At 40.1% G+C, this 22,599-nt stretch overlaps 1 protein-coding gene across 4 annotated transcripts in view; it reads right to left on the reverse strand.

The window, feature by feature from the left end:
- Positions 1–22,599, reverse strand: part of GUCY2F (guanylate cyclase 2F, retinal) — a 106,972-nt gene that overhangs the window by 11,209 nt on the left and 73,164 nt on the right. For 2 of the 4 annotated variants that reach the window (XM_037744959.1, XM_037744960.1), the window contains exons 13-18: positions 15,182–15,330; positions 12,569–12,732; positions 11,598–11,790; positions 8,175–8,349; positions 4,721–4,819; positions 105–199 (exon numbers count right to left, since the gene is read on the reverse strand). In XM_037744959.1, coding sequence (XP_037600887.1) covers positions 105–199; positions 4,721–4,819; positions 8,175–8,349; positions 11,598–11,790; positions 12,569–12,732; positions 15,182–15,330 — 875 coding nt within the window. The remainder of the gene's footprint in view (positions 1–104; positions 200–4,720; positions 4,820–8,174; positions 8,350–11,597; positions 11,791–12,568; positions 12,733–15,181; positions 15,331–22,599) is intronic. The other 2 variants (XM_037744958.1, XM_037744961.1) reach the window with 1 other exon arrangement.

A 22,599-nucleotide genomic window follows, 5' to 3' on the forward strand; every position in this document is an offset into this window, starting at 1 on the left:
TTCTGAGTCTCAGACTCCCAGGTAAACTCTTTCAACAGACAATGACCTCTCCAGAAGTAGATGTTTCCAAGTACTCTGGCTCAAAAAATAAAATGACCTTATACCTTGAGCTCTGTTCTTCCTCGAAGCTCCACTTCATAGCCCTCACTCAGATTTCGAAGAATTGTAACAGTGCTAAGACTGACATGAATGCGGTAAGCTGTAAAAGAAAGAGATACGTAATTTTGGCTCCTTTCTCATTGGTAAAATTAAAAAGAAAATATCAATGTAATAAATGTCTTCACTTGTAAATGAACTGGACCATTAGCAATGTCCTGAGAGAGGTTTACTTAGGGTTTCACAGGAGGAGGACGGGGAGTCATGGCTTTCCTCACCAGGACCAAATAAGGCATTCATTGTAGCACCTATCAGCCTCCTAGAAACAATCTCAGATGAAAGGCCATGCAATAGAAAGGTGTTAATTTAACTCAAAGGTTGAGATGGAGGAACCAGCATCCACTGTGCCCTCAGCTGAAACGTGACCTCATTTGAAGAAAGTTTGACTTCAGCAGCTTATTTCACAGGCTGCTGCTATGGCTGAACTCTCACGCTTTACATATCTTTTTTAAAAAAATTTTTAATGGCATTTTAGGTTTTGGGGTACATGTGAAGAACATGCAAGATTGTTGCATAGGTACACACATGGCAGTGTGATTTGCTGCCTTCTTCCCCATCACCTGTATCAGGCATATCTCCCCCATGCTCTCTCTCCCCAACTCCCCACCCCCTGCCTGTCCCTCCCCTATTTCCCCCCGACAGATCCCAGTGTGTGATACTCCCCTCCCTGTGTTCATGTGTTCTCATTGTTCAACACCCACCTATGAGTGAGAACATGTGGTGTTTGATTTTCTGTTCCTGTGTCAGCTTGCTGAGAATGATGGCTTCCAGGTTCATCCATGTCCCTACAAAGGACACGAACTCATTGTTTTTTATGGCTGCATAGTATTCCATGGTGTATATATGCCACATTTTCCCTGTCCAGTCTATCATCAGTGGGCATTTGGGTTGGTTCCAAGTCTTTGCTATTGTAAACAGTGCTGCAATGAACATTCGTGTGCACGTGTCCTTATAGTAGAACGATTTATAGTCCTTTGGATATATACCCAGTAATGGGATTGCTGGGTCAAATGAAATTTCTATTTCTAGGTCCTTGAGGAATCGCCACACTGTCTTCCACAATGCTTAAACTAATTTACACTCCCACCAACAGCGTAAAAGTGTTCTTATTTCTCCACATCCTCTCCAGCATCTGTTGTCTTCAGATTTTTTAATGATTGCCATTCTAACTGGCATGAGATGGTATCTCAATGTAGTTTTGATTTACATTTATCTAATGACCAGTGATGATGAGCATTTTTTCATATGTCTGTTGGCCTCATATATGTCTTCTTTTGTAAAGTGTCTGTTCATATCCTTCGCCCACTTTTGAATGGGTTTGTTTGTTTTTTTCTTGTAAATCTGTTTTAGTTCTTTGTAGATTCTGGATAATAGCCCTTTGTCGGGTTTGTAGATTGCAAAAATTTTTTCCCATTCTCTTGGTTGCCGGTTCACTCTAATAACTGTTTCTTTTGCTGTGAAGAAGCTCTGGAGTTTGATTAGGCCCCATTTGTCTATTTTGGCTTTTATTGCCAATGCTTTTGGTGTTTTTGTCATGAAGTCCTTGCCTATGCCTATGTCCTGAATGGTTTTGCCTAGATTTTCTTCTAGGATTTTTATGGTGTTAGGTCTTATGTTTAAGTCTTTAATCCATCTGGAGTTAATTTTAGTGTAAGGTGTCAGGAAGGGGTCCAGTTTCTGCTTTCTGCACATGGCTAGCCAGTTTTCCCAACACCATTTATTAAGCAGGGAATCCTTTCCCCATTGCTTGTTTTTGTCAGGTTTGTCAAAGATCAGATGGTTGTAGATGTGTGGTGTTGCCTCCGAGGCCTCTGTTCTGTTCCATTGGCCTATGTCTCTGTTTTGGTACTAGTATCATGCTGTTTTGATTACTGTAGCCTTGTAGTATAGTTTGAAGTCAGATAGTGTGATGCCTCCAGCTTTGTTCTTTTTGCTTAGAACTGACTTGGCTATGCAGGCTCTCTTTTGGTTCCATATGAAGTTTAAGGTGGTTTTTACATATCTTAAGAGGCTAAAGGATGTCTTTTCCATATCCATTATTACAACTGTATCTCAATATTACTGTACTTAAAAATAAAACATCAATGAGAAATATCACAATAACTCTTTCAACAAATATTTTTTAAAGACTGTACATTTATAGCTGATCTTTGGGTGAAGGCACCTAGCTGTATACACACATGAATGTCCTATTTTCCTACCAATGATCTCAATCTGGAATAAGAGGTCTACATGGGGAACTACCACATTAAAATTCTATTTAGAACCTAAGAGTAGTTACTTGATGAAGAATAATCACTTATTAACTCAGGTAAGATCCTCGACCTTTCTAAAAACTGTCACCCTATGAAGTGAGAGCTTGTTGAGGCTGAGTCTTAAATAAAGTCCAAGACTAATTTTCACATATGCTTGAGAAAATCTTTTTTTTTTAATGCTGATTACAACCTGAGTAGGAAGGAATGTCTGGAGAGAACTGCAAGAAGTTTCTTCTGTGTATACTCACAATGACTTTGTTTCTCTCGATAGCTCAGTACTGTTGTTTGTTTCTGTCTTCCTCATTAACTCATGGTCACCCAAAGCCCTTACTCAAAAAGGGTTGTACTCTTTCTAAAATACACATGCCCAGCCAGTATATTCCTAGCCAGTCCTACATGTGCATCTCACAAATACCTAGTCTTCAGGGAGCCTTTCAGTAGCATAATCCTGATGATAAGGAACACACAGCTTAAAAGAGAGATAGATCATTCCAACCACCATCCACTTGCATGGTAAGGAGAATCACTCCAGGGCTGGATCACGAGTCACTTCCATTCCAGAGTCTCAGTGGTTTCAAATGAGCACAAAGGAGATATTTATGAAATAATTTTTTAATTAATAGACTTGTGACATGTCCTGATTTCATATCCAATGTGAAGAGAGGCTACCTCTCTACAGATCTCCATTCATTGTAGAATTTAATGTCATATTTGGGTCATAGTCACTAGCTTTTAGAAAAGTACATAAACCAGCTCCTTTAGCACAGAGATAATGTGTGTGCACTTCTTTGTATGCTTCACAATAACTTCCTTGCACAGTCAATGCTTAATAAACACTTGCTGTGGGTGATTCACTATATTGTTTTCTTCCTAGCTGATCATTGGACAAGGTGCTGTCTAAATCTCAAAATTCAATTTCTGCTCTCAACTTTGTATTTCCAATGTGAAATGTGTGGAGTCTTTCCTGGTTCAGATCAGAATATGACTTCAGCCTTCTACAAGCTTATATCAGTCCAGAGTACAGTGCCAAATCTGCATTGCAGTTCCATGATCAATTTCACTTCATCTTGGGTTGCACTCCAAGAGCAAAGTCATATGCAAAGTCATATTCATGCAGCAATTCCTGGATGACTACTTCCATGGCCTCTGCCATATCTAAGGAGTTTGAAGACTTTACCAGATGTCAGAAAATTTATTCTGACAACAGCTTCTAAGTTCCATACTGCCTCCTTAATCATGGCTGCACAGGCTAGATTGACTAAGACTGGACCCATTGTGTAAGCCTGTTTCTACACATGAGTGATGGGGAGTGGGGTCAGACAGGGCACCACCCACTGTGATACAGGCCACCATAACATCAGGGACTAGTTTGAGTTTATTGCTGAAGTTTGGGAAGAACTTATCTTGCCAGAGCCAGAGCTTCTAAGGGCTTAAGTGGTTTTTTCCCTTCTTTTGGTGTAAAATCCATGAAAACCACACATAGAATTTAATGTAATTCTCTATGTTTTTCCTATAATAGCATTAAAAAATGCTTGGCTCAACCATGATATAAGCAAAAGGCACATTGTGATTCTGTAGTGGCAGTAAATAACCAAGAAAGAGTTGAGCCAGCATCTTACAAATAACAGACAAATGGCATATGGTTTGTATAGTTTTCTTCCCAAAGAAGCAGAGAATAAATGGTATCTCTGATACTATGTGTATTTTGATAGAAGCTAAGGGATTTATATACAGGGAAGTTGCAATAAATTATTTTAGAATTCCAAGTTCCTTGGATTGAGGGATTATTGCTAGCTAAGTTCTAGAGGGCCATTTGATGAAGCCAGAACTACTGGGGTCCTAAGTGGTTCAAAAAGGGGACGGCAACAGCAAACAACAGCCAACTGGGAGGCAGCTGGCTTCAGTGTGTCTTACACACTAGTTGAAAATGGAGAATGTCAGTCCCTTCTGTAGTTCTTTTCTCAACATGACTCTCACAAACCCACAAGCCCAGCCAATTTTTTCTTTACCCAAAATATTATTTTAGTTGTTTTTTTCAAATTGACTGGCTGTTTCGGTATCACTAAGCTACAGCTTCATTTCTAGAACAAGAAAGGTACATGTTCAGTCCAACATCACCCCCTACTGGTTTGCCATTAGAGACCAGGAAAATGTGTGATAAATCGCACTAATCTTCTCAAATTATGTTTTATTTTTCTTTAAAACATTAAAACATTAAGTATCCTGCTCTCTTTCACCTCTCTGAAGAAGAATCACCTTCTCAATAGTAGGATGGTGCCATTCTATCCATCCCTCTGTTAGGTACTCACGTAAGCCTGTTGATTCCATCCGAGAAGCTGTGTTCACAGTGTCTCCAAACAAGCAGTATCTGGGCATGGTGAGGCCCACCACTCCAGCAACAACCGGCCCTATAGAGTAGTAGGGGGTTGAAATTACAGTCAATAGGTATGCACCTAATGCTAATAGAGGAATGCTGCAAAGAGGAAGGAATATATCTTTGTAAAAGAATAAAAGTTGTCATCATATAGCTCTGGGAATCTGAAGAAAGATATAATGAGTAATGAACTATTTTCCCCACAAGAAAGCAAATTAATAACAATGCAGACATGACTATGCTTCTCATTTATATCTTGCTCCAAGTAACAGTTACACCAGAGGTGCTTATATTTGTCAACAGGGACAAATAAGTATCAAACCCAAACCAGAAAAGCCTGGGCAGGGACTCAGGGCCCAAACATGTTTGCTGTAAGGAAAAAAATGGGACTCTTTCTTGTGCCTTAAGATTGGAAGAAAGGTTTTCATGACTTTATCTGGCTCCCAAACTGTGTCTATAAAGATAATTATTCTAAAACATTTCAAAAAATCTGAAAACAAATACAGTTGACTTTCAGTTATCTGTGTTAGGGCATGGAAAAGCAGTATGTATAAATAATCAAAGAACATTTTGCTTTTAGAATTTTTTTGTTCTTACATTTTAATATGACTGTTTTACGTGTTCAAGGTAATTGAGAAAACTTCAGCAGCTATACTGAAAAGTCAGTTTGGGACTATCCAGAAAGTTCTTCACCTTAACCTTTCTGGTTTCTGCTCTGATTTTTTTTTCTCTAAAAAGAGATGGGAGTCTCACTATATTGCCCAGGCTGGTATTGAACTCCTGAACTCAAGCAATCCTCCCATCTCAGCCTCCCAAAGTACTGGGATTACAGGCGTGAGCCATTGTGCCTGGCCTTCTGCTCTGTTTTTACAGTTAATTTTCAGAACTATCTTTTTGCTGTTTCCTCAGTTAAAGAAAGCAAGTGTTTTGCTTCAAAAGCTGTTTTCTGCTGTAAATAAAAATAAACAAGAAATATAAAACTTATATTTCTCATTTTAATTCACTTCTCGCTCATTCAGAAGCATCAACTGAGCACTGAGCTAGGCACCAAGGGGAATAAAAAGTAAATTTAACACACAGTCTTAGTTCTCCAGGAATTTATACTCTAATTGAAAAGAAGATACTATCAAAGAGGAAGCAATTAAGCAGTAACCCAAGACAACATATGGCTGAGGCAAGATACATAGCACACACAGAAGTGCTATAATAATTTAGAAAATGGGAGGAGGTGCTTATTAGGACCTTCCACAATCAAGAAGCGTCCATTGGAGAAGGCAGGATTTAATCTAGGTCTTGATGGGTGAGTAGAAGTTGAATAGTTGAAAAGGGACATAAATCAAAGGCTTGTGGTTGGGATTGAACATGGAATTTAGGAAAGCTCTTAAAGTGAACAGTCTGCCTAGTTCACATGGCTGGGGAGAAACTGGAGACAAGGTTGGATTAAGTGGGTTGTACAAGATGGAGAATCTTAAACCACTAGAGAACATTGAGGAAGGAATTACATGATCTTTTTTTTTTTTCAGATCAGTGTATAAAATGCATTGAAAGGGGAAAAAGTAAAACCATGGAAACCCTTTAGATGGCTGCTGCAGTAATCCAAGCACAAGGTACTGAGAAGGAGGTGATGATAGGGAGTGGATGGCCATGAAGAAATAATAAGAAAGACATAAAAGAACCAACAGACTTGTTGGCTCTCTGATTGACAACCATGAGAAAATTGGCATGGGCTTGTGAGTTTATGCTGATTTGTGGGAAAAGATGACTTGAAGTTTAAAATATGTTAAATTTGAAATAATGGTGAATCCTTCAAGAAGAGGTACACTGAAGGGAGTTGGAAATGTGAAACTGAAGCACAAATGACAGATGAGGGCTTTTCTCTAAAAGAAAAAAATCAAACATCTGCTATGTGCTATATAAACATGAGTAAGATAATATAAACATGAGTAAGATATGGTTCCTGCCACTAAGGAGCTTAAAGTCTAATGAAAGGACAGACAAGGAAACACAGATTACTCTGATGACTATGAGAAAGATGGATGGTAAGAGGCAAGAGTAAGAAGATAGTAATGCAGTGATCCAGGCAAGAGATGTGGTGTCCTGGGCTTCGCTTGTGAGAATGAATAAGAGACAAGAGAGATCAATAAATATTTAAAAGGTAAAGTGTTCAAGCCTTAGTAATTAGTTGAATGTTAAAGGTCAGAGTAAGGGAAAAGTCAAAGAGTATGACTCCCAAGACTAACTGGAGTAACTAGGTCCATGGTGGTACCATCAACTGAAATAGAGAATAAATATAAGAATAACAGGAAGTTTGTATGGGTAAAAAATATTCTGTTTTAGATGTGTCGAGCCTAAGGTCCATATGGAACATTCAGAGGTGGATATATCAGCAGGAAGTTTGATATATAAGGCTGAAGCTTAAGGCAGAAGACTGCACTAAAGCTGTAGAGTTGGAAGTCATCAGCATACAAGAGGTAGTTAAACCACAGACATGAATGAGATCACCTATTAGAGTACGTAGGAGGAGAAAAACAGTGAATCATGACAGAACATTGGGGAATACCAATATAAGGGACAAATAGAGACAAAAGGAATGATCAGACAATGAACGATTGCTGTGGGTTGAGTAATAAATTAGAAGTGAGACATGCAGACAGCAAAGAGATCACGAGACAGAGAGCTTTACAGAAAATGTTAGACAACAGGAAGAGTCAAGAGAACCATTAAATAAAATGAAAAGAGGCATTCACAGAGTAAGGAGCATGTTTTAAAAGCCAGTTAAGGAACGTTTTAGGGAGGCTTGTCATGAATGCCAGATGCTGGACTGGGGAAAGTGGCAAGAACTGAAGTCAGATTGCAAAGGGGCTAAGGAGGGAGTGGACAGTGAAGTAATGGCACAGTAGATGTCATTCATTTTTTAAAGAAGTTTGGTAGGAAAGGGGTGAAAAGTGTAAGGGAAGAAAAGCAGCCTAGAAGAGCAGAGGAAGAGGAAAAGTTGGGGAGTGGATACAGAAGCAAGAGAAGCTAGCAGGTAATGAATGTGGAAGGAAAATAGTTCAGAAGTTGGGATTTTAACTAATTAAATGAATTATCCTAACTATAACATATACCTGCTGATCTTGTAGCATAGTCAAAGATGGAAATATTGGCTCTAACCAAAATGGTAGACTAAAAGGGTTTAGTGCCTGGAACAAGGAGCTGCTGCCCACTGCGTTAGTGCAGGTACTGGAAAGAGAGTAAACTTGGGTAGTCATAGAGGACACTGGATGCAGCCCTGGACACCTGGATAATCCATTGGCCAGGAATCAGGAGAGAGCTACCTTTTTCCCTTGCTTTTTTAGCCTTTCTAGAGGCGTATAAGAATGTTTCCTCTTGCTTTAACTGGTTATTACCTGAGTGCAGGCCAATTCGAATTCGGACTGGCACCTCTGGCATGTGCCGCATCTTGAAAGTGCCCACAGAGCTCAGGATATCTAAGGACATGTTTGCAATCTCAGCTGCATGCCTACTGCCATTCCTCTTTGGGAGGCCTGAGGCCACCATGTAAGCATCTCCAATGGTCTCTACCTGGGAATTAGGAAAAACAGAATTAGCAAGGAACTTATTTGTCCTTCTTTTTTTTTTTTTTTTTTTTTTTTTTTTTCCACAGAGCTGTAAGGGTATGATGGAGGCCAGGTGGTTTTCTTGTAAAGTGAGAAAGGCAGAGAGGGGCTGTCAATGGTCCACAAGCCTGGCTGCATGTTAGAATTGCTTAAGGAGCTTTAAAAATACTGAAGTCTAGACCCCACACCAAGAGATTCTGAAATAAGTATAGCTATCTCACAGGCACATGATTGACCTTAGAAAAATATCAAGCTCAGAGACATTTGTGGGGAAGAGAAAGGGGAGATTTCTGGAACTGTCCCTAGGGTGTCCATGGGGGAGCATCTTAGGAGAAGGTGCCTATGATGCTCCCCAGCAAACATTTCTATAGATTATTTGGGGTAAATAAGCTAGGGCAGCCTTAAGGCAAATATAGAGAAAGGAGAAGGAAGAACAAGCCTGTTGCCTCTGCTTTTCCTTGCTAACATGATGAAGTTAGTTTTGCAGGCCTATTGGATATGAGAACTGAATCTTCCCACCAGTTACCTCCTCCTCTCCTACCGCTGCCTCCCTGAGGAGCAGCAGTACTGGCCCTCAATAGCTTTGCAGGGGATGGTTAGAGCTAGACACTTGGAAATAAAGGCAAACCTATGCTCCTCACCTTCCCCACAGAAGTGTGCTCATTCTTGTAGATAACTAGTAAGTTGAAACTTTTTGGGTAAATCCAAAAGATAACTAAGCTGAAAGAACTTTTGATGAAATGTGCCAGTCATACTGTGCTACTACAAGTTTGAATCCAGTTTAAACCCATGTTTTCCTAGAGAACTGCACTTGCAGAATACAACAGCTAAGAACATGAAACTCTGGTTATACTATCTTGGTTAGCATCTAAGATTCAACGCTTACAAACTGTGTGGCCACGGGCAAATCACTTAATGTCTCTGTACTTCAGTATCCTTATTTGTAAGATAGTGATAATGATAGTAAAAACTTCAAAGGGTTTTCAAGGCCTAAATAATTTAATATATGTCAAGGCATTTAAAACCTGCCTATTGGATGATAATATATATTTAGTTCAAGCTATCACCATCATCATCATCATCATCACCATCAAATCAGTACATTTTGAAACCACCCTTGGAACTGTGGGTATGATTCAGCTCCAGAGAAAGAAGTTTAGCAATCAGCAATAGGCTCCTCATCATGAATTTCTATAGCCAATAACAATGATCCTATCAATCTATAGGACTGTCTGCTTCAACATGTTTCCATCCAAGTTGTCCCTTACCATGTGCAATTTGAGGAAAGGATCCCTGCCCTCAGATAGGCATGCCAGCCTGCACACAGGAAGGAAAGATTACAATGCAAATGCTATATGGAAGGGGAAAGTCAGTGGCTGGACATTATCAGAGATTAGTGATCGACCCTTTAGCTTTGATGAGTCAGTCACCCAGGAGTCCCTAAGGATATGGATGAGAAGATTAGAAGAGCAGGCAGCATGGGCATGCATGCTTGTGTGTGCAGACTGCTGTGGAAAATTGTGAGTTTTATCAGCCAACATAAGGATGCTGAAAGGGAAAAGGAGGTTTAGAAAGTCGTGCAGCTGAGATGCAGATAGTGGCAGAATAACTGAAACTGAATCACTATCTTCATAATTCTACAGTAGCCTTCTCACTTCCATTTCAGATTATCAAGTAGCAGAGGAGGTGATTCACATTTTACAGGTAAAGGAAATGAAAATACAAATGAGTTTGATCATTTGCTGCTGGTTCATTTTTATTTCCTTTGCTCTGTGTTGTTTTTAATAAACAGGGATGAAAAAATAAATTTCACTTTTGGATTCGTATAGCCCTGCTCTGTTCTGAGAACAGCCCATTAACCTACTGCAACCATTACTACCAAAATATCTAATGGCCTTATTACTAAGACCCCCAACAATTGTCTGAACAGAATCAGCTGGATTGATTAAACCAGTAGCTGTGTTACAGCCCACGCTGAATCATCTTTGATTTTAGTTTCAACTGAATTAGCTTTCAGTGATTTGTTTTTCTCTTCAGGCTTCTTGACTTCAACAAGTTAAGACAGGTACTCTGATTCCATGGATTTTTCCTGCACTGTGGTTTCCATGTGTGCTTCTTGATTAGCTTGCAGCTCCTGCTGATTGACAGGTATGATGTTTATTTGTGAGCCCTATTTCAGTGGCTTGACTTAGCCCCGAGGCTCTCTACCTGACCTGAAAGGGCCCTGTCTAATCTGAGATAAACACACTTTCTTGTGTGTGATTTGAGAGCTAGAACATTTCAGACTACTGTGAAGGATCCAATGAATGGAGCTACTCATTCTCCAGCTCTACTTTGGTCCTGGGACAAAAAAGCTGTCTAAAGTTTAGGATTCCTGGGGCATCTTTCTCCATCAGTGAGACAAGTATCCATGATGCAGACAACATAGAAATGTCCCTGCACAGCTATGAGATTTTTAGTCATTTTTTGCCTAGAGACAAGATAACATATATAAACAAAGGTAAGGAAGCGTGGCACCAAAATGAGTCAATGTAGTCATTTTGCAAACTCTAATAGAAAGAGTAAAAATTCACAGGTTGAAGGAGTGAGAGATGGTGGGAACAGGGGCTTAAAACTCTACAATTAATCGCTTCCCCAGACCTCAGACCATAGGCAGGCTTTCGGTTACCCTGTAGCAATCACAAAGAACCTTAAGTCTAATCTTCCCCTGCTGTAATGTCAGGTTCCCTCCTGTATAAAACAGTGCTCAAAGGAGGAGATCAAATTTTTATAGCATGTATTAGATCTACACAAACCTTCCCAAGATGAACTCTGTAGCAGTCACCAACTATGGGCAAAACACCAATACTTCTTCTTTAGCCCTTTCAGTGCCTAGTATAGTACTGCCTACACTATGAGTACTCAGCCACTGATATGTAATAACTCTGTTGGTCCCAACGTCTTCTTAGTCCCCATTCTAGAAAAAAAGCTCAGAAGAAATCTGACTGGCAATTTTTTGGTGGGTTGAAAGTTGTTATTTTGTAAACTGGGAAATTATATGCATTCTATCTTGCATTCATTTCCAATGACATACCAGTAGAAGGGGTGTACTATTTAAATATTTATTCCTAAAAAAAAATTCCATAAATTATATTCTTCAGTTTTGGAATATACATGGATGGGCCTCATATAAAAATTTCACTATGGAATATATCTTTCTGCTAAATAACCTACCTTGTAGACATCATGACTGCCAATTATCGCATCAAAGAGTGTGTACAGGTCATTCAGAAGATCCACCACCTCAATGGGCTCACTCATGGCTGAAATAGTTGTAAAGCCCACTATGTCACTGAAGTACAAGGTGACCAGGTCAAAGCCCTCAGGTTCAACTGTGCAGCCCTTTTTGAGAGATTCAGCAACTGATCTGAAAAGCAAACATAGCTATTCCTAAGAGGACACTGGCCTCCCTTCATACCACATACACCTGCTAAAAATACACCACATAAATCTCTAAAAATCATTGCTAATAAATGATGAGGAAGAAAGTGTAACATGGCTTAAAATATTAATTTGCTAATTTATTCTACAAATAAGTATTAAATGCTTACAATGGGTCAGGAACTGTGCCAGGTGCTGGAATACAGAACTGCACAGACCTGGTCTGTGACTTCATGTGGAGTGTTTTAAGCTCTCTATACTTCTAACTTAGCCCCCTGGGGAATGCTCCCAGGTGACTGCCCTTTCATGAAGCTAGTTTCCTCAATTATCTCCTAGAAGATTATGTCATAACATAATAAGGAACGTACCCTGGAAAATTTGGAAATTGCAAACATATAAGGTTTTCAACTAAGAGAGAAAAGACCTGAAAAAACAACCTTGCTACTTTCCTCTAGGAGCTCAAAGATCTGCTTTCTTTTAATTGGTCAACCTCGTAGCAAAGTCACGAAGTGACATACAGAAACACCAAGGCACAAAAACTTAAATGACCAGCATGATCTACAGGTAGTGGAAAATTAGAATGTGTGCTCTTCTCCCTTGGTCTCCAATTCTACTTTGATTTGAAGGTGTGACTCAAGCCCACTAGGAAGAGAGAGGGTACAGGACAAGGGGAGGGAGCAGTTAGTTGGTGGGTAATTTTTTTCTTTTTTTTAAATAGAACACACTGTTATAGAGATTCACACTCCTCAGGTGTTCTCACATACGGTGGTAGCATCTGTGTCAGAAGCTTTTCCGTTTTCTGTTTTTCAATTTCTAGCTCTTCAGTCCGCTCCCGAATCAAATCTTCCAAGTTGCTAGAATATTGCTCCAACATCCGAAGCATAGAGTCAATGATATTCGTCTTCTTCCCTTTATTGAAAGTTTTAAACTGGAAGTAAAATAGAAAAGGAAACCAGAAAATGCTTATTCCTCGAACTCAGAGATGATCGAGCAGGTTCCCTTACCACAAATCCATTTCACTAAGATGGCAGGGCAAGAAAGGTGAACCCAGATAAAAATAGGAAAAGTCACCACCCACTCTCACTGTCACCCTGACCCATATACAGGGCACTGCCACTGCACCCCTGTTCCCACCCCCCCCCCACACCAGTAGTTTTTCCCCTACCCTTCTGGTTCTTTCAAGTCTGAGCAAAGGTGCTCTGAGCAGGCTCCTTCAGTTCTGAGATGCTATCACACGAATAGTAGCCACTTAAACGGCAAAGGATTTGGTATTGAACCTAGGCGAATTGTGTGTGAGGGAAGGGGTAAGAGGGCCAAAAGTGCCATTTTACTCTTCTGGATCATCAGTCTGCTAAATCATCCTTATCCTCAAATGCTACTCTGCTGCCAGTTTTTGAAAAGTGAGAGGTTCCTTGACCTCTTACAGAGGGCTCAAGATCCACATGATAACATCAACCCCTATTTCTTACCATGGAGTCCAAGAATAGTGGTGTCTCCTAGCACCTGTCCTTTGAGTTAGTCTGAGTCATGTAAAATTCAACTGATTTTGCCCCCATTCTATCCCCTGATGCCTTAAAGTTGTCTGCATGTCACAAATTTTCAATATTTCCTTTTAGGACCTTGTCTATCTACAGTAACAGGGAGCCAGGCATAGCATTAGAATCATGAGGGGTAGCCCCTCTGTACTGCTATAGTCAACATGCACATGGCCTTGTTCACAACAACAAAAAATCGGTGGCAGTTTTGCTAACCAGAAATCTAAGACTCTGTCCCAATGAACCTCTTCTGTATAGCTGGTCCACACATGCTCCACCTAGCACCCAATGCCCCAATGCTAACACTAGGAGTTTCCCTTCTGAGCCTGGTTCATATCTGCACATCCACCAAAGTCCTGGGGATTACCTCCTAGCCAGTTTAGATCCTTTGGGCTCCCCCTATTGCCTAACTCAGGGAACCTCCCTCTCCTCCTCCTCCCATTTAAGTTTTATTAACTGCAGGAAGGTAGGAGGGTAGCCTTGTCATCAGACAGTCTAAACTTCCACTGAAGCATTTTAGTGAGGGCAGCTCTAGCAATGTCTTGTTTGAAAGTCTCATGATGTACCCTCCCCCTATCTATCACTGGCTTCTCTGCTGCCTTCTGAAATAACATCTCTAGCATCAACACAGGGGCAAATGCTCTTTCTCCTGCCTCATGGTAAGGTTTTAGAAATTTGACCTTCATGGTCCTTCGCCTTTTCCATACTATTGAACACCTGTTTGAGTGTCCTCAAGAAACTCAGCCAGACTAATGGAGGCATTGTTAGCTGGGGACATGGATGACTTCATATGCAGAGCCCCTCAGGCTTTCAATCCAACTCTTTCTTTCCGCCTCAGATACCTGCCACTCACAAAGCATCTCGGTGCTGTACTCCAGCCAGGCACAAAAGCCTCTCTGCCAGAGCTGACACAGCACTCATGGAGAGTACCCTCAGTTTTGGTGTCCTATAATTTCAAGAAAGCCTAAACTGCATGCTCCAACATTGGAATTGCACCCCAGCTTCTGTAACAGGGCTCACTCCATCCTTTCCTTCACTCCCCTTCCCTCATGAACTCCACTTCCAGTGGAACATTTACTATATACCAGTAATGTGCTGAATGCTTTGCATGCATTATTTCACTGGATTCTCACATACAAACGGGTGAGATAGGCACTCTTATTTTAATTTTACAGCTAGGGAAACTGAGACATAAAGAGAGTAAGTAGCTCCTTTTATGATTCTACCTCTAGGGAAAGAATCACACTCTTTAGAAATTCAGTATCTTAAGGAGAATGGTTATCACTTTTCATGTACCCCATTGCCTGGGAACTTAAGGAATCTCTTGCTTTTGCAAGCCACATTTGCACGTTCTCTTTCTTTCATCTTGAACGCCCTTTCAAACACCCATATTTTTCCTGACCTTTCAAAAACAACCTGAAATTACCTAATTGGTACACTCATCAAAGTTCTCTGGGATCTCGAAAGTAAACATGGCTCTGTGAGGAACCTCAGCTATTCCATGATACCAATCATCTAATAGTTTCAATGTCATTGCCTTAAAAATGCCTGATGATTCAATTCCATCTCTAAAAAGTTGATTAGGCCAGATTGTGGATGGTCTTGCACAGAGATTCAGATGCAGAAGAAAACTAGAGCCAATCTTTGGGCTCTTGGAGGATGTGCTGATGACACTCCAGCATCAAGGGCCTCAAAGTTGCCACTCCCAGGCTGTTTCTTCAAGAGGAATGCCCTTACCTCTTGCAAGAGGTTCATTCCACAATATGACAAGGACCCAAGGAGTTAGCCTTGTGTAGACTGACTTTAGGATGGCTCCTGGACAATAAGATTCAGAGTTTTTACCTGGTTAAATATTTCATCAAAAGTTGGTCGTTGTTCTGCAGCCTCAGCCCAGCACTGCTTCATCAGCTGGAGACATTCTGCAGGGGCATGCTCAGGAGGAACTACTGGTCTGTACACAGGAGGAGGCTTCTTAAGTCTGTTTATGATTTCTGTCCAGATGCAAGAAGAGTGAATTTACAAAACACGAAAAAAAGCACCAAGATTTGGCAAAGGTAACTGACTTTTAGCCAAGAAGGGGGTGGTTAGGACATAACACAGAAGGGCCACCTCCTTTGCTCTCTCTTAGGTGGCCTGAATATAGATTATATTTGAGCAAAAGCTACATCAGGCAATGAGGGAGGGGTGAGAAATTAATCAATTGGATGCTTGGTATTATTTAGGCACAATTTTATTCTGCTTTTGCTAGGTTTTAGATATTGCCTATCTGATATCAATTCTAATGCTGTAACTTCAGTGACCTGGCTCCCCTCACCCATCCACAATCATCTAAGCCTTCCAATCCCCACAATAGACTCACTTAACTCTCCTGACAAAGCCAGGCCCAGCTCAGGTCCAGATCTCTACCTGGTGTCTAGGCAAAGGGAATTAAGAACTGCAGTCAACAGTTCACGGTCTTATCAAGATCCTCCTGGTTGCTGGACCATGAACTCCACTTCCCATGGAACATTTACTATATACCAGTAATGTGCTGAATGCTTTGCATGTATTATTTCACTGGATTCTCACATAAAAACAGGTGAGATAGGCACTCTTATTTTAATTTTATAGCCTGGGAAACTGAGACATGAAGAGAGTTATTTACTTCGTTTACTAGGTCACATGGCTAGTAAGTGACAGAGTTCAAATTTGAACCCAGGCAATCTCAATCTGTTACACTGTCGTGCTTCCAAATGTCTCAGACTTCAAATGGGAATTCTTAGACTTCCTACTTAGACCCAACAGCCATTAGTGGCAAAAGGCCTAGATCAGTCAGACTGACCTTTTTACAAAAAGAAAAACTCCCTGGCAGCAGGAAAAAAAATCGTTATCGCTCAATATCCCCAGCAACACACAAGGGGCCTCAAACTGATCTCTAGGCTTCCAGCCTACCCTTCTCCAAAGCTTTTCTAAAACACAGATCTGGCCCTGTCACTTTCTTACTCAGAAGCCTTTTATGACTCCCCATCACCCTCAGAGTAAAATCCAGGCACTTGCCCCTATCTCTTCAGGCTAATTTCTCATCTTTAGTCCCCTCCCCCACCTCCGATTCTAATCACCACATCAGGAACCAAGCTTTGGTTGCCCCACCAGTATGCCCTTCCCACCCCTGAATTGGCTATAACACTCCAACAGTGCTGCTTTATACCCTAATATGAGCGCCTTGCCTCCATAAAAGAATTTCAGCGGTTGCCTCTGACTTCTCAGCTCCTTGTGACATCACACGTTCTGTTCCTTTAACCCAGGTCAGGCTATAACAGTAATGGTTTCTCCGTTACAGCATCTTGTTCTCAGTACAACGGATTCCATGAGAATGTACTCCCTGAAACTTGACTGCCCCATTCATTCTCTGGCAGATGGAGTCTTTGTCCCTTTCTCAGAACACCATCAAGTTGAATGGGTCACCTCTCTGCTTAGGCACAGCATGATTCATGCCCTTGAGGATCTCACAGTCCAATTGCAATAAACACTGGCAAACAGTATATGTGCTCTAGCTGAGATAGGCACTTGTGAGTATGGAAAAGGCACCTGACTCATACTAAAGAAGTCAGAGAAGGTTTCCCAGAGAAGATGACATGAGTTGGATGAGGCAAGGTTGGGAAGAGGTAGGAAGATTCCAGGTGTTGTGAATAGTATGTGAAAAGGCACAGAGATGGGAGAGACCATGATACTTGCAGGGCCCTGCCAGTCATGTGGTTTAGCTGGGGTATGGAGAGTGACAGAAGATAAACCTCAAGAGGTAGCTAGGGGCCAGAATGTGAATGGCCTTATATTTCATGGGAGGAGTCTCACCTTCATTTAACAAGTGATGAGGAACAGTTGGAGGTCTTTAAATAGAGGAATGATGTAGGACCCTGAGTGGGACAAAGGCTAGCTAAGTGGTTTTAGTTTTTCTTTCTTTTTTTTTTTTCATTTTTAAAATATTTTATCTTGAAATAAATTTAAACTTCAGAAAAGTTGTAAAAATAGTACAATCACCTGTACACCTTCATTCAGATTCCCCTATTGTTAATAACTTACAGAACCATTGTACAAAGGAAATTAACATTTATACGATGATATTACTAGGGTTTTTATTTGAATTTCATCAGTTTTCCCTTAATGTCCTTTTTCTGTTCCACAATCCAGTTCAAGATCCCATATTGCATGTAACTGTTGTGTCTTTGTCTCTTTCAGTCTGTGATAGTTCTTCATTCTTTTCCTGTCTTTCATGACTTGGATACTTTGGATTTATCCTAGCCAGTTATTTTGTAGAATGTCTGTCAGTTGGTGTTTCTCTAAAGTTTTCTCATTATTTTCTCATTATCAGATTGAGGTTATGTATTTTTTCTTTTTTGTCAAGAATAACACTGAGGTGACGTTGTGCCCTTCTTAGTGTATGATGTCAAAGCGTACATGATGTGGATGTGCCGTATTACTGGTAATAACTTTTTTTTTTTAATTTTGCTTTAGGTTCTGAGGTTCATGTGCAGGTTATGCAGGGTTACTGCATAGGTGCATACATAACCAGGTGGTTTGCTGTCTCTATTCCCCCTGCATCTATATCCAGCATTTCTCCCCATGTTATCCCTCCCCACCCTCCCACTGCCCGCTGTCCCTCCCCTAGCCCCATCCAACTGCCTCTGGTATGTGATGCTCCTCTCCCTGAGTTCACATGTTCTCATTGTTCAACACCAGCCTATGAGTGAGAACATGCAGTGTTTGGTTTTATATTCTTGTGTCGGTTTGCTGAGAATGATGGTTTCCAGATTCATCCAAGTCCTTACAAAGGACACGAACTCATCATTTTTTGTGGCTGCATAGTATTCCATGGTGTATATGTGCCACATTTACCCTGTCCAGTCTATCATCAATGGGCATTTGGGTTGGTTCCACATCTTTGCTATTGTAAACAGGGCCGCACTGAACACACGTGCGCATGTGTCTTTATAATAGAACGCTTTATAGTCCTTTGGGTATATACCCAGTAATGGGATTGTGGGGTCAAATGGAATTTCTATTTCTAGATCCTTGAGGAATTGCCACACTGTCTTCCACAATGGTTGAAATAATTTACACTCCCACCAACAGTGTAAAAGTGTTCCTATTTCTCCACATCCTCTCCAGCATCTGTTGTCTTCAGGTTTTTTAATGATTGCCATTCTAACTAGCATGAGATGATACCTTAATGTGGTTTTGATTTGCATTTCTCTAGTGACCAGTGATGATGAGCATTTTTTCATATGTTTATTGGTCTCACATATGTCTTCTTTGGAGAAGTGTCTGTTCATATCCTTCACCCACTTTTGAATGGTTTTTTTTTGTTTTTTGTTTTTTGTTTTTTGTTTTTCTTGTACATCTGTTTTAGTTCTTTGTAGATTCTGGATATCAGCCCTTTGTCAGATGGGTAGATTACAAAAATTTTTTCCCATTCTATTGGTTGCTGGTTCACTCTAATGATTGTTTCTTTTGCTGTACAGAAGCTCTGAAGTTTAATTAGATCCCATTTGTCTATCTTGCCTTCTGTTGCCATTGTTTTTGGTGTTTTAGTCATGAAGTCCTTGCCTATGCCTATGTCCTGGGTGGTTTTGCCTACATTTTCTTCTAGGGTTTTTTATGGTGTTAGGTTTTATGTTTAAATCTTTAATCCATCTGGAGTTAATTTTAGTGTAAGGTGACAGAAAGGGGTCCAGTTTCTGCTTTCTGCACATTGCTAGCCAGTTTTCCCAACACCATTTATTAAACGTGGAGTCCTTTCCCCATTACTTGTTTTTTGTTAGGTTTGTAAAAGATCAGATGGTTGTAGATGTGTGGTGTTGCTTCCGAGGCCTCTGTTCTGTTCCATTGGTCTATGTCTCTGTTTTGGTACCAGTACCATGATGTTTTGATTACTGTAGCCTTGTAGTATAGTCTGAAGCTTGGCAGTGTGATGCCTCTGGCTTTGTTCTTTTTGCTTAGGATTTTTTTGGCTATGTGGGCTCTCTTGTGGTTCCACATGAAGTTTAAAGTGGTTTTTTCAAGTTCTGTGAAGAAGGTCATTGGTAGCTTGATGGGGATAGCATTGAATTTATAAATTACTTAGGGTAATATTGCCATTTTCATGATATTGATTCTTCCTAACCATGAGCATGGAATGTTTTTCCATCTGTTTGTGTCCTCTGTTATTTTCTTGAGCAGTGGTTTGTAGCTCTCCTTGCACAGGTTCTTTACATCCTTTGTTAGTTGTATTCCTAGGTATTTTATTCTCTTTTTAGCAATTGTGTATGGCAGTTCGTTCTTGATTTGGCTCTCTTTAAGTTTGTTATTGGTATATAGGAGTGCTTGTGATTTCTGCACATTGATTTTGTATCCTGAGACTTTGCTGAAGTTGCTTATCAGTTTGAGGAGACTTTGGGCTGAGATGATGGGGTCTTCTAAATATACAATCATGTCATCTGCAAATAGAGACAGTTTGACTTCCTCCTTTCCTAATTGAATAACCTTTATTTCTTTTTCTTGCCTGATTGCTCTGGCTAGAACTTCCAATAGTATATTGAATAGGAGTGGTGAGAGAGGGCATCCTTGTCTCATGCCCGATTTCAAAGGGAATGCTTCCAGCTTTTGCCCGTTCAGTATGATATTGGCTGTATGTTTGTCATAAATAGCTTTTATTATTTTATGATATGTTCTGTTGATACCTAGTTTATTGAGAGTTTTTAGCATGAAGGGCTGTTGAATTTTGTCGAAGGCCTTCTCTGCGTCTATTGAGATAATCATGTGGTTTTTGTCTTTGGTTCTGTTTAAGTGATGGATTACATTTATGGATTTGCATAAATTGAAACAGCCTTGCATCCCAGGATGAAGCCTACTTGATAGTGATGAATAATCTTTTCGATTTGCTGTTACATTCGGTTTGCCAGTATTTTATTGAAGATTTTTGCATCTGTGTTCATCATGGATACTGGCCTGAAGTTTTCTTTTTTAGTTGAGTTTTGATTTTGGTATTAGGATGATATTGGTCTCATAAAATGAGTTAGGGAGGATTCCCTCTTTTTGTATTGTTTGGTATAGTTTCAGAAGGAATGTAACCAGCTCCTCTTTGTATGTCTGGTAGAATTGAGCCTGTGAACCCTTCTGGACCTAGACTTTTTTTGGTTGGTAGGCTATTGATTGCTGCCTCAACTTCAGCCCTTGTTATTGGTCTATTCAGGGTTTCAGCTTCTTCCCGGTTTAGTCTTGGTAGAGTACAAGTGTCCAGAAATTTATCCATTTCTTTCAGATTTACTGGTTGTATGCATAGAATAATTTTTAGTAATCTCTGCTGGTAGTTTGTATTTCTGTGGAATTGGTGGTGATAACCTCTTTATCATTTTTTATTGCATCTATTTGATTATTCTCTCTTTTCTTTTTTATTAATCTGGCTAGCAGTCTGTCTACTTTGTTGATCTTTTCAAAAAACCAGCTCCTGTATTTATTGATTTTTTGAAGGGTTTTTTGTGTCTTTATCTCCTTCAGTTTGGCTCTGATCTTAGTTATGTCTTGTCTTCTGCTAGCTTTTGAGTTATTTGCATCTTGTTTCTCTAGCTCTTTCAATTTTGATGATAGTGTGTTGATTTTAGATCTTTCTTCATTTCTTATGTGGGCATTTATTGCTATAAATTTCCCTCTCGACACTGCTTTAAAGGTGTCCCAGAGATTCTGATAAGTTGTGTCTTCATTCTGATTGGTTTTGAAGAACTTTATTTCTGCCTTCATTTCATTGTTTATCCAGTCGACACTCAGAGGCAAGTTGTTCAATTTCTACATAGTTGTGCGTATTTGAGTGAGTTTCTTAATCCTGAGCTCTAATCTGATTGTGCTGTGAGCTCTTAGACTGTTTGTTATGATTTCCATTCTTTTGCATTTGCTGAGGAGTGATTTGCTTACAATTATGTGGTCAGTTTTACAGGAAGTACAATGTGGTGCTGAGAAGAATGTATATTCTGTGGATTTGGGGTGGAGCATTCTGTATGTGTCTGTTAGGTCCGCTTGGTCCAGCTCTACATTCAAGTCCTAGATGTCCTTGTTAATTTTCTGTCTTGTTGATCTGTCTAATACTGCCAGTGGAGTTTTGAAATCTCCCACATTATTGTGTGGGAGTTTAAATCTCCTTTTAGGTCATTAAGAACTTGCTTTATGTATCTGAAGGCTCATGTGTTGGGTGCATATATATTTAGGATAGTTAGCTCTTCTTGTTGGATTGATCCTTTTACCATTATGTATTGCCCTTCTTTGTCTCTTTTGATCTTTGTTGGTTTGAAGTCCATTTTATCAGAGACTAGGATTGCCACCCCTGCTTTTTTTTGTTGTTGTTCTCCATTTGCTTGGTAAATCTTCTTCCATCCCTTTGAGTTATGTGTGTCTTTGTACATGAGATGGGTTTCCTGAATACAGCACACCAATGGATCTTGACTTTTTATCTAGTTTGCCAGTCTGTGTCATTTGATTGGGGCATTTAGGCTGTTTACATGCAATGTTAATATTGTTATGTGTGAATTTGATCCTACCATTTTGTTACTGGCTGGTTTTCTTGCCCGTTAGTTGACTCGGTTTCTTCATTGTGTTTTTGGTCTTTGCCATTTGGTGTGGTTTTGCAGTGGCTGGTACTTGTTCCTTTCCATGTTTAGTGTTTCTTTCAGGAGCTCTTGTAAGGCAGGTCTGGTGGTGACAAAATTTCTCAGTAATTGCTTGTCCGTAAAGGATTTTATTTGTCCTTCACTTATGAAGCTTGGTTTGGCTGGATATGAGATTCTGGGTTGAAAGTTCTTTTCTTTAAGGATGTTGAATATTGGCCCCCCACTCTCTTCTGGCTTGTAGGGTTTCTGCTGAGAGATCTGCTGTGAGTCTGATTGGCTTCCCTCTGTGGGTGGCCTGACCTTCCTCTCTGGCTGCCCTTAGCATTTTTTCCTTCATTTCAACCCTGATGAATCTGATGATTATGTGCCTTGGGGTTGCTCTTCTTGAGGAATATTTTTGCAGAGTTCTCCGTATTTCTTGGATTTGAATGTTGGACTATCTTGCTAGGCTGGGGAAGTTCTCCTGGATAATATCCTGGAGCATGTTTTCCAACTTGGATTCATTCTCCCCATCACATTCAGGTACACCAATCAAGTGTAGATTAGGTCTTTTCACCCATATTTCTTGGAGGCTTTGTTCATTTCTTTTCAATCTTTTTTCTCTTGTCTTGCCTTCTCTTTTTATTTCATTGAGTTGATCATCAATCT

This window comes from Cebus imitator, unplaced genomic scaffold (assembly GCF_001604975.1).
Source record: "Cebus imitator isolate Cc_AM_T3 unplaced genomic scaffold, Cebus_imitator-1.0 Scaffold189, whole genome shotgun sequence".
NCBI lineage: Eukaryota > Metazoa > Chordata > Mammalia > Primates > Cebidae > Cebus > Cebus imitator.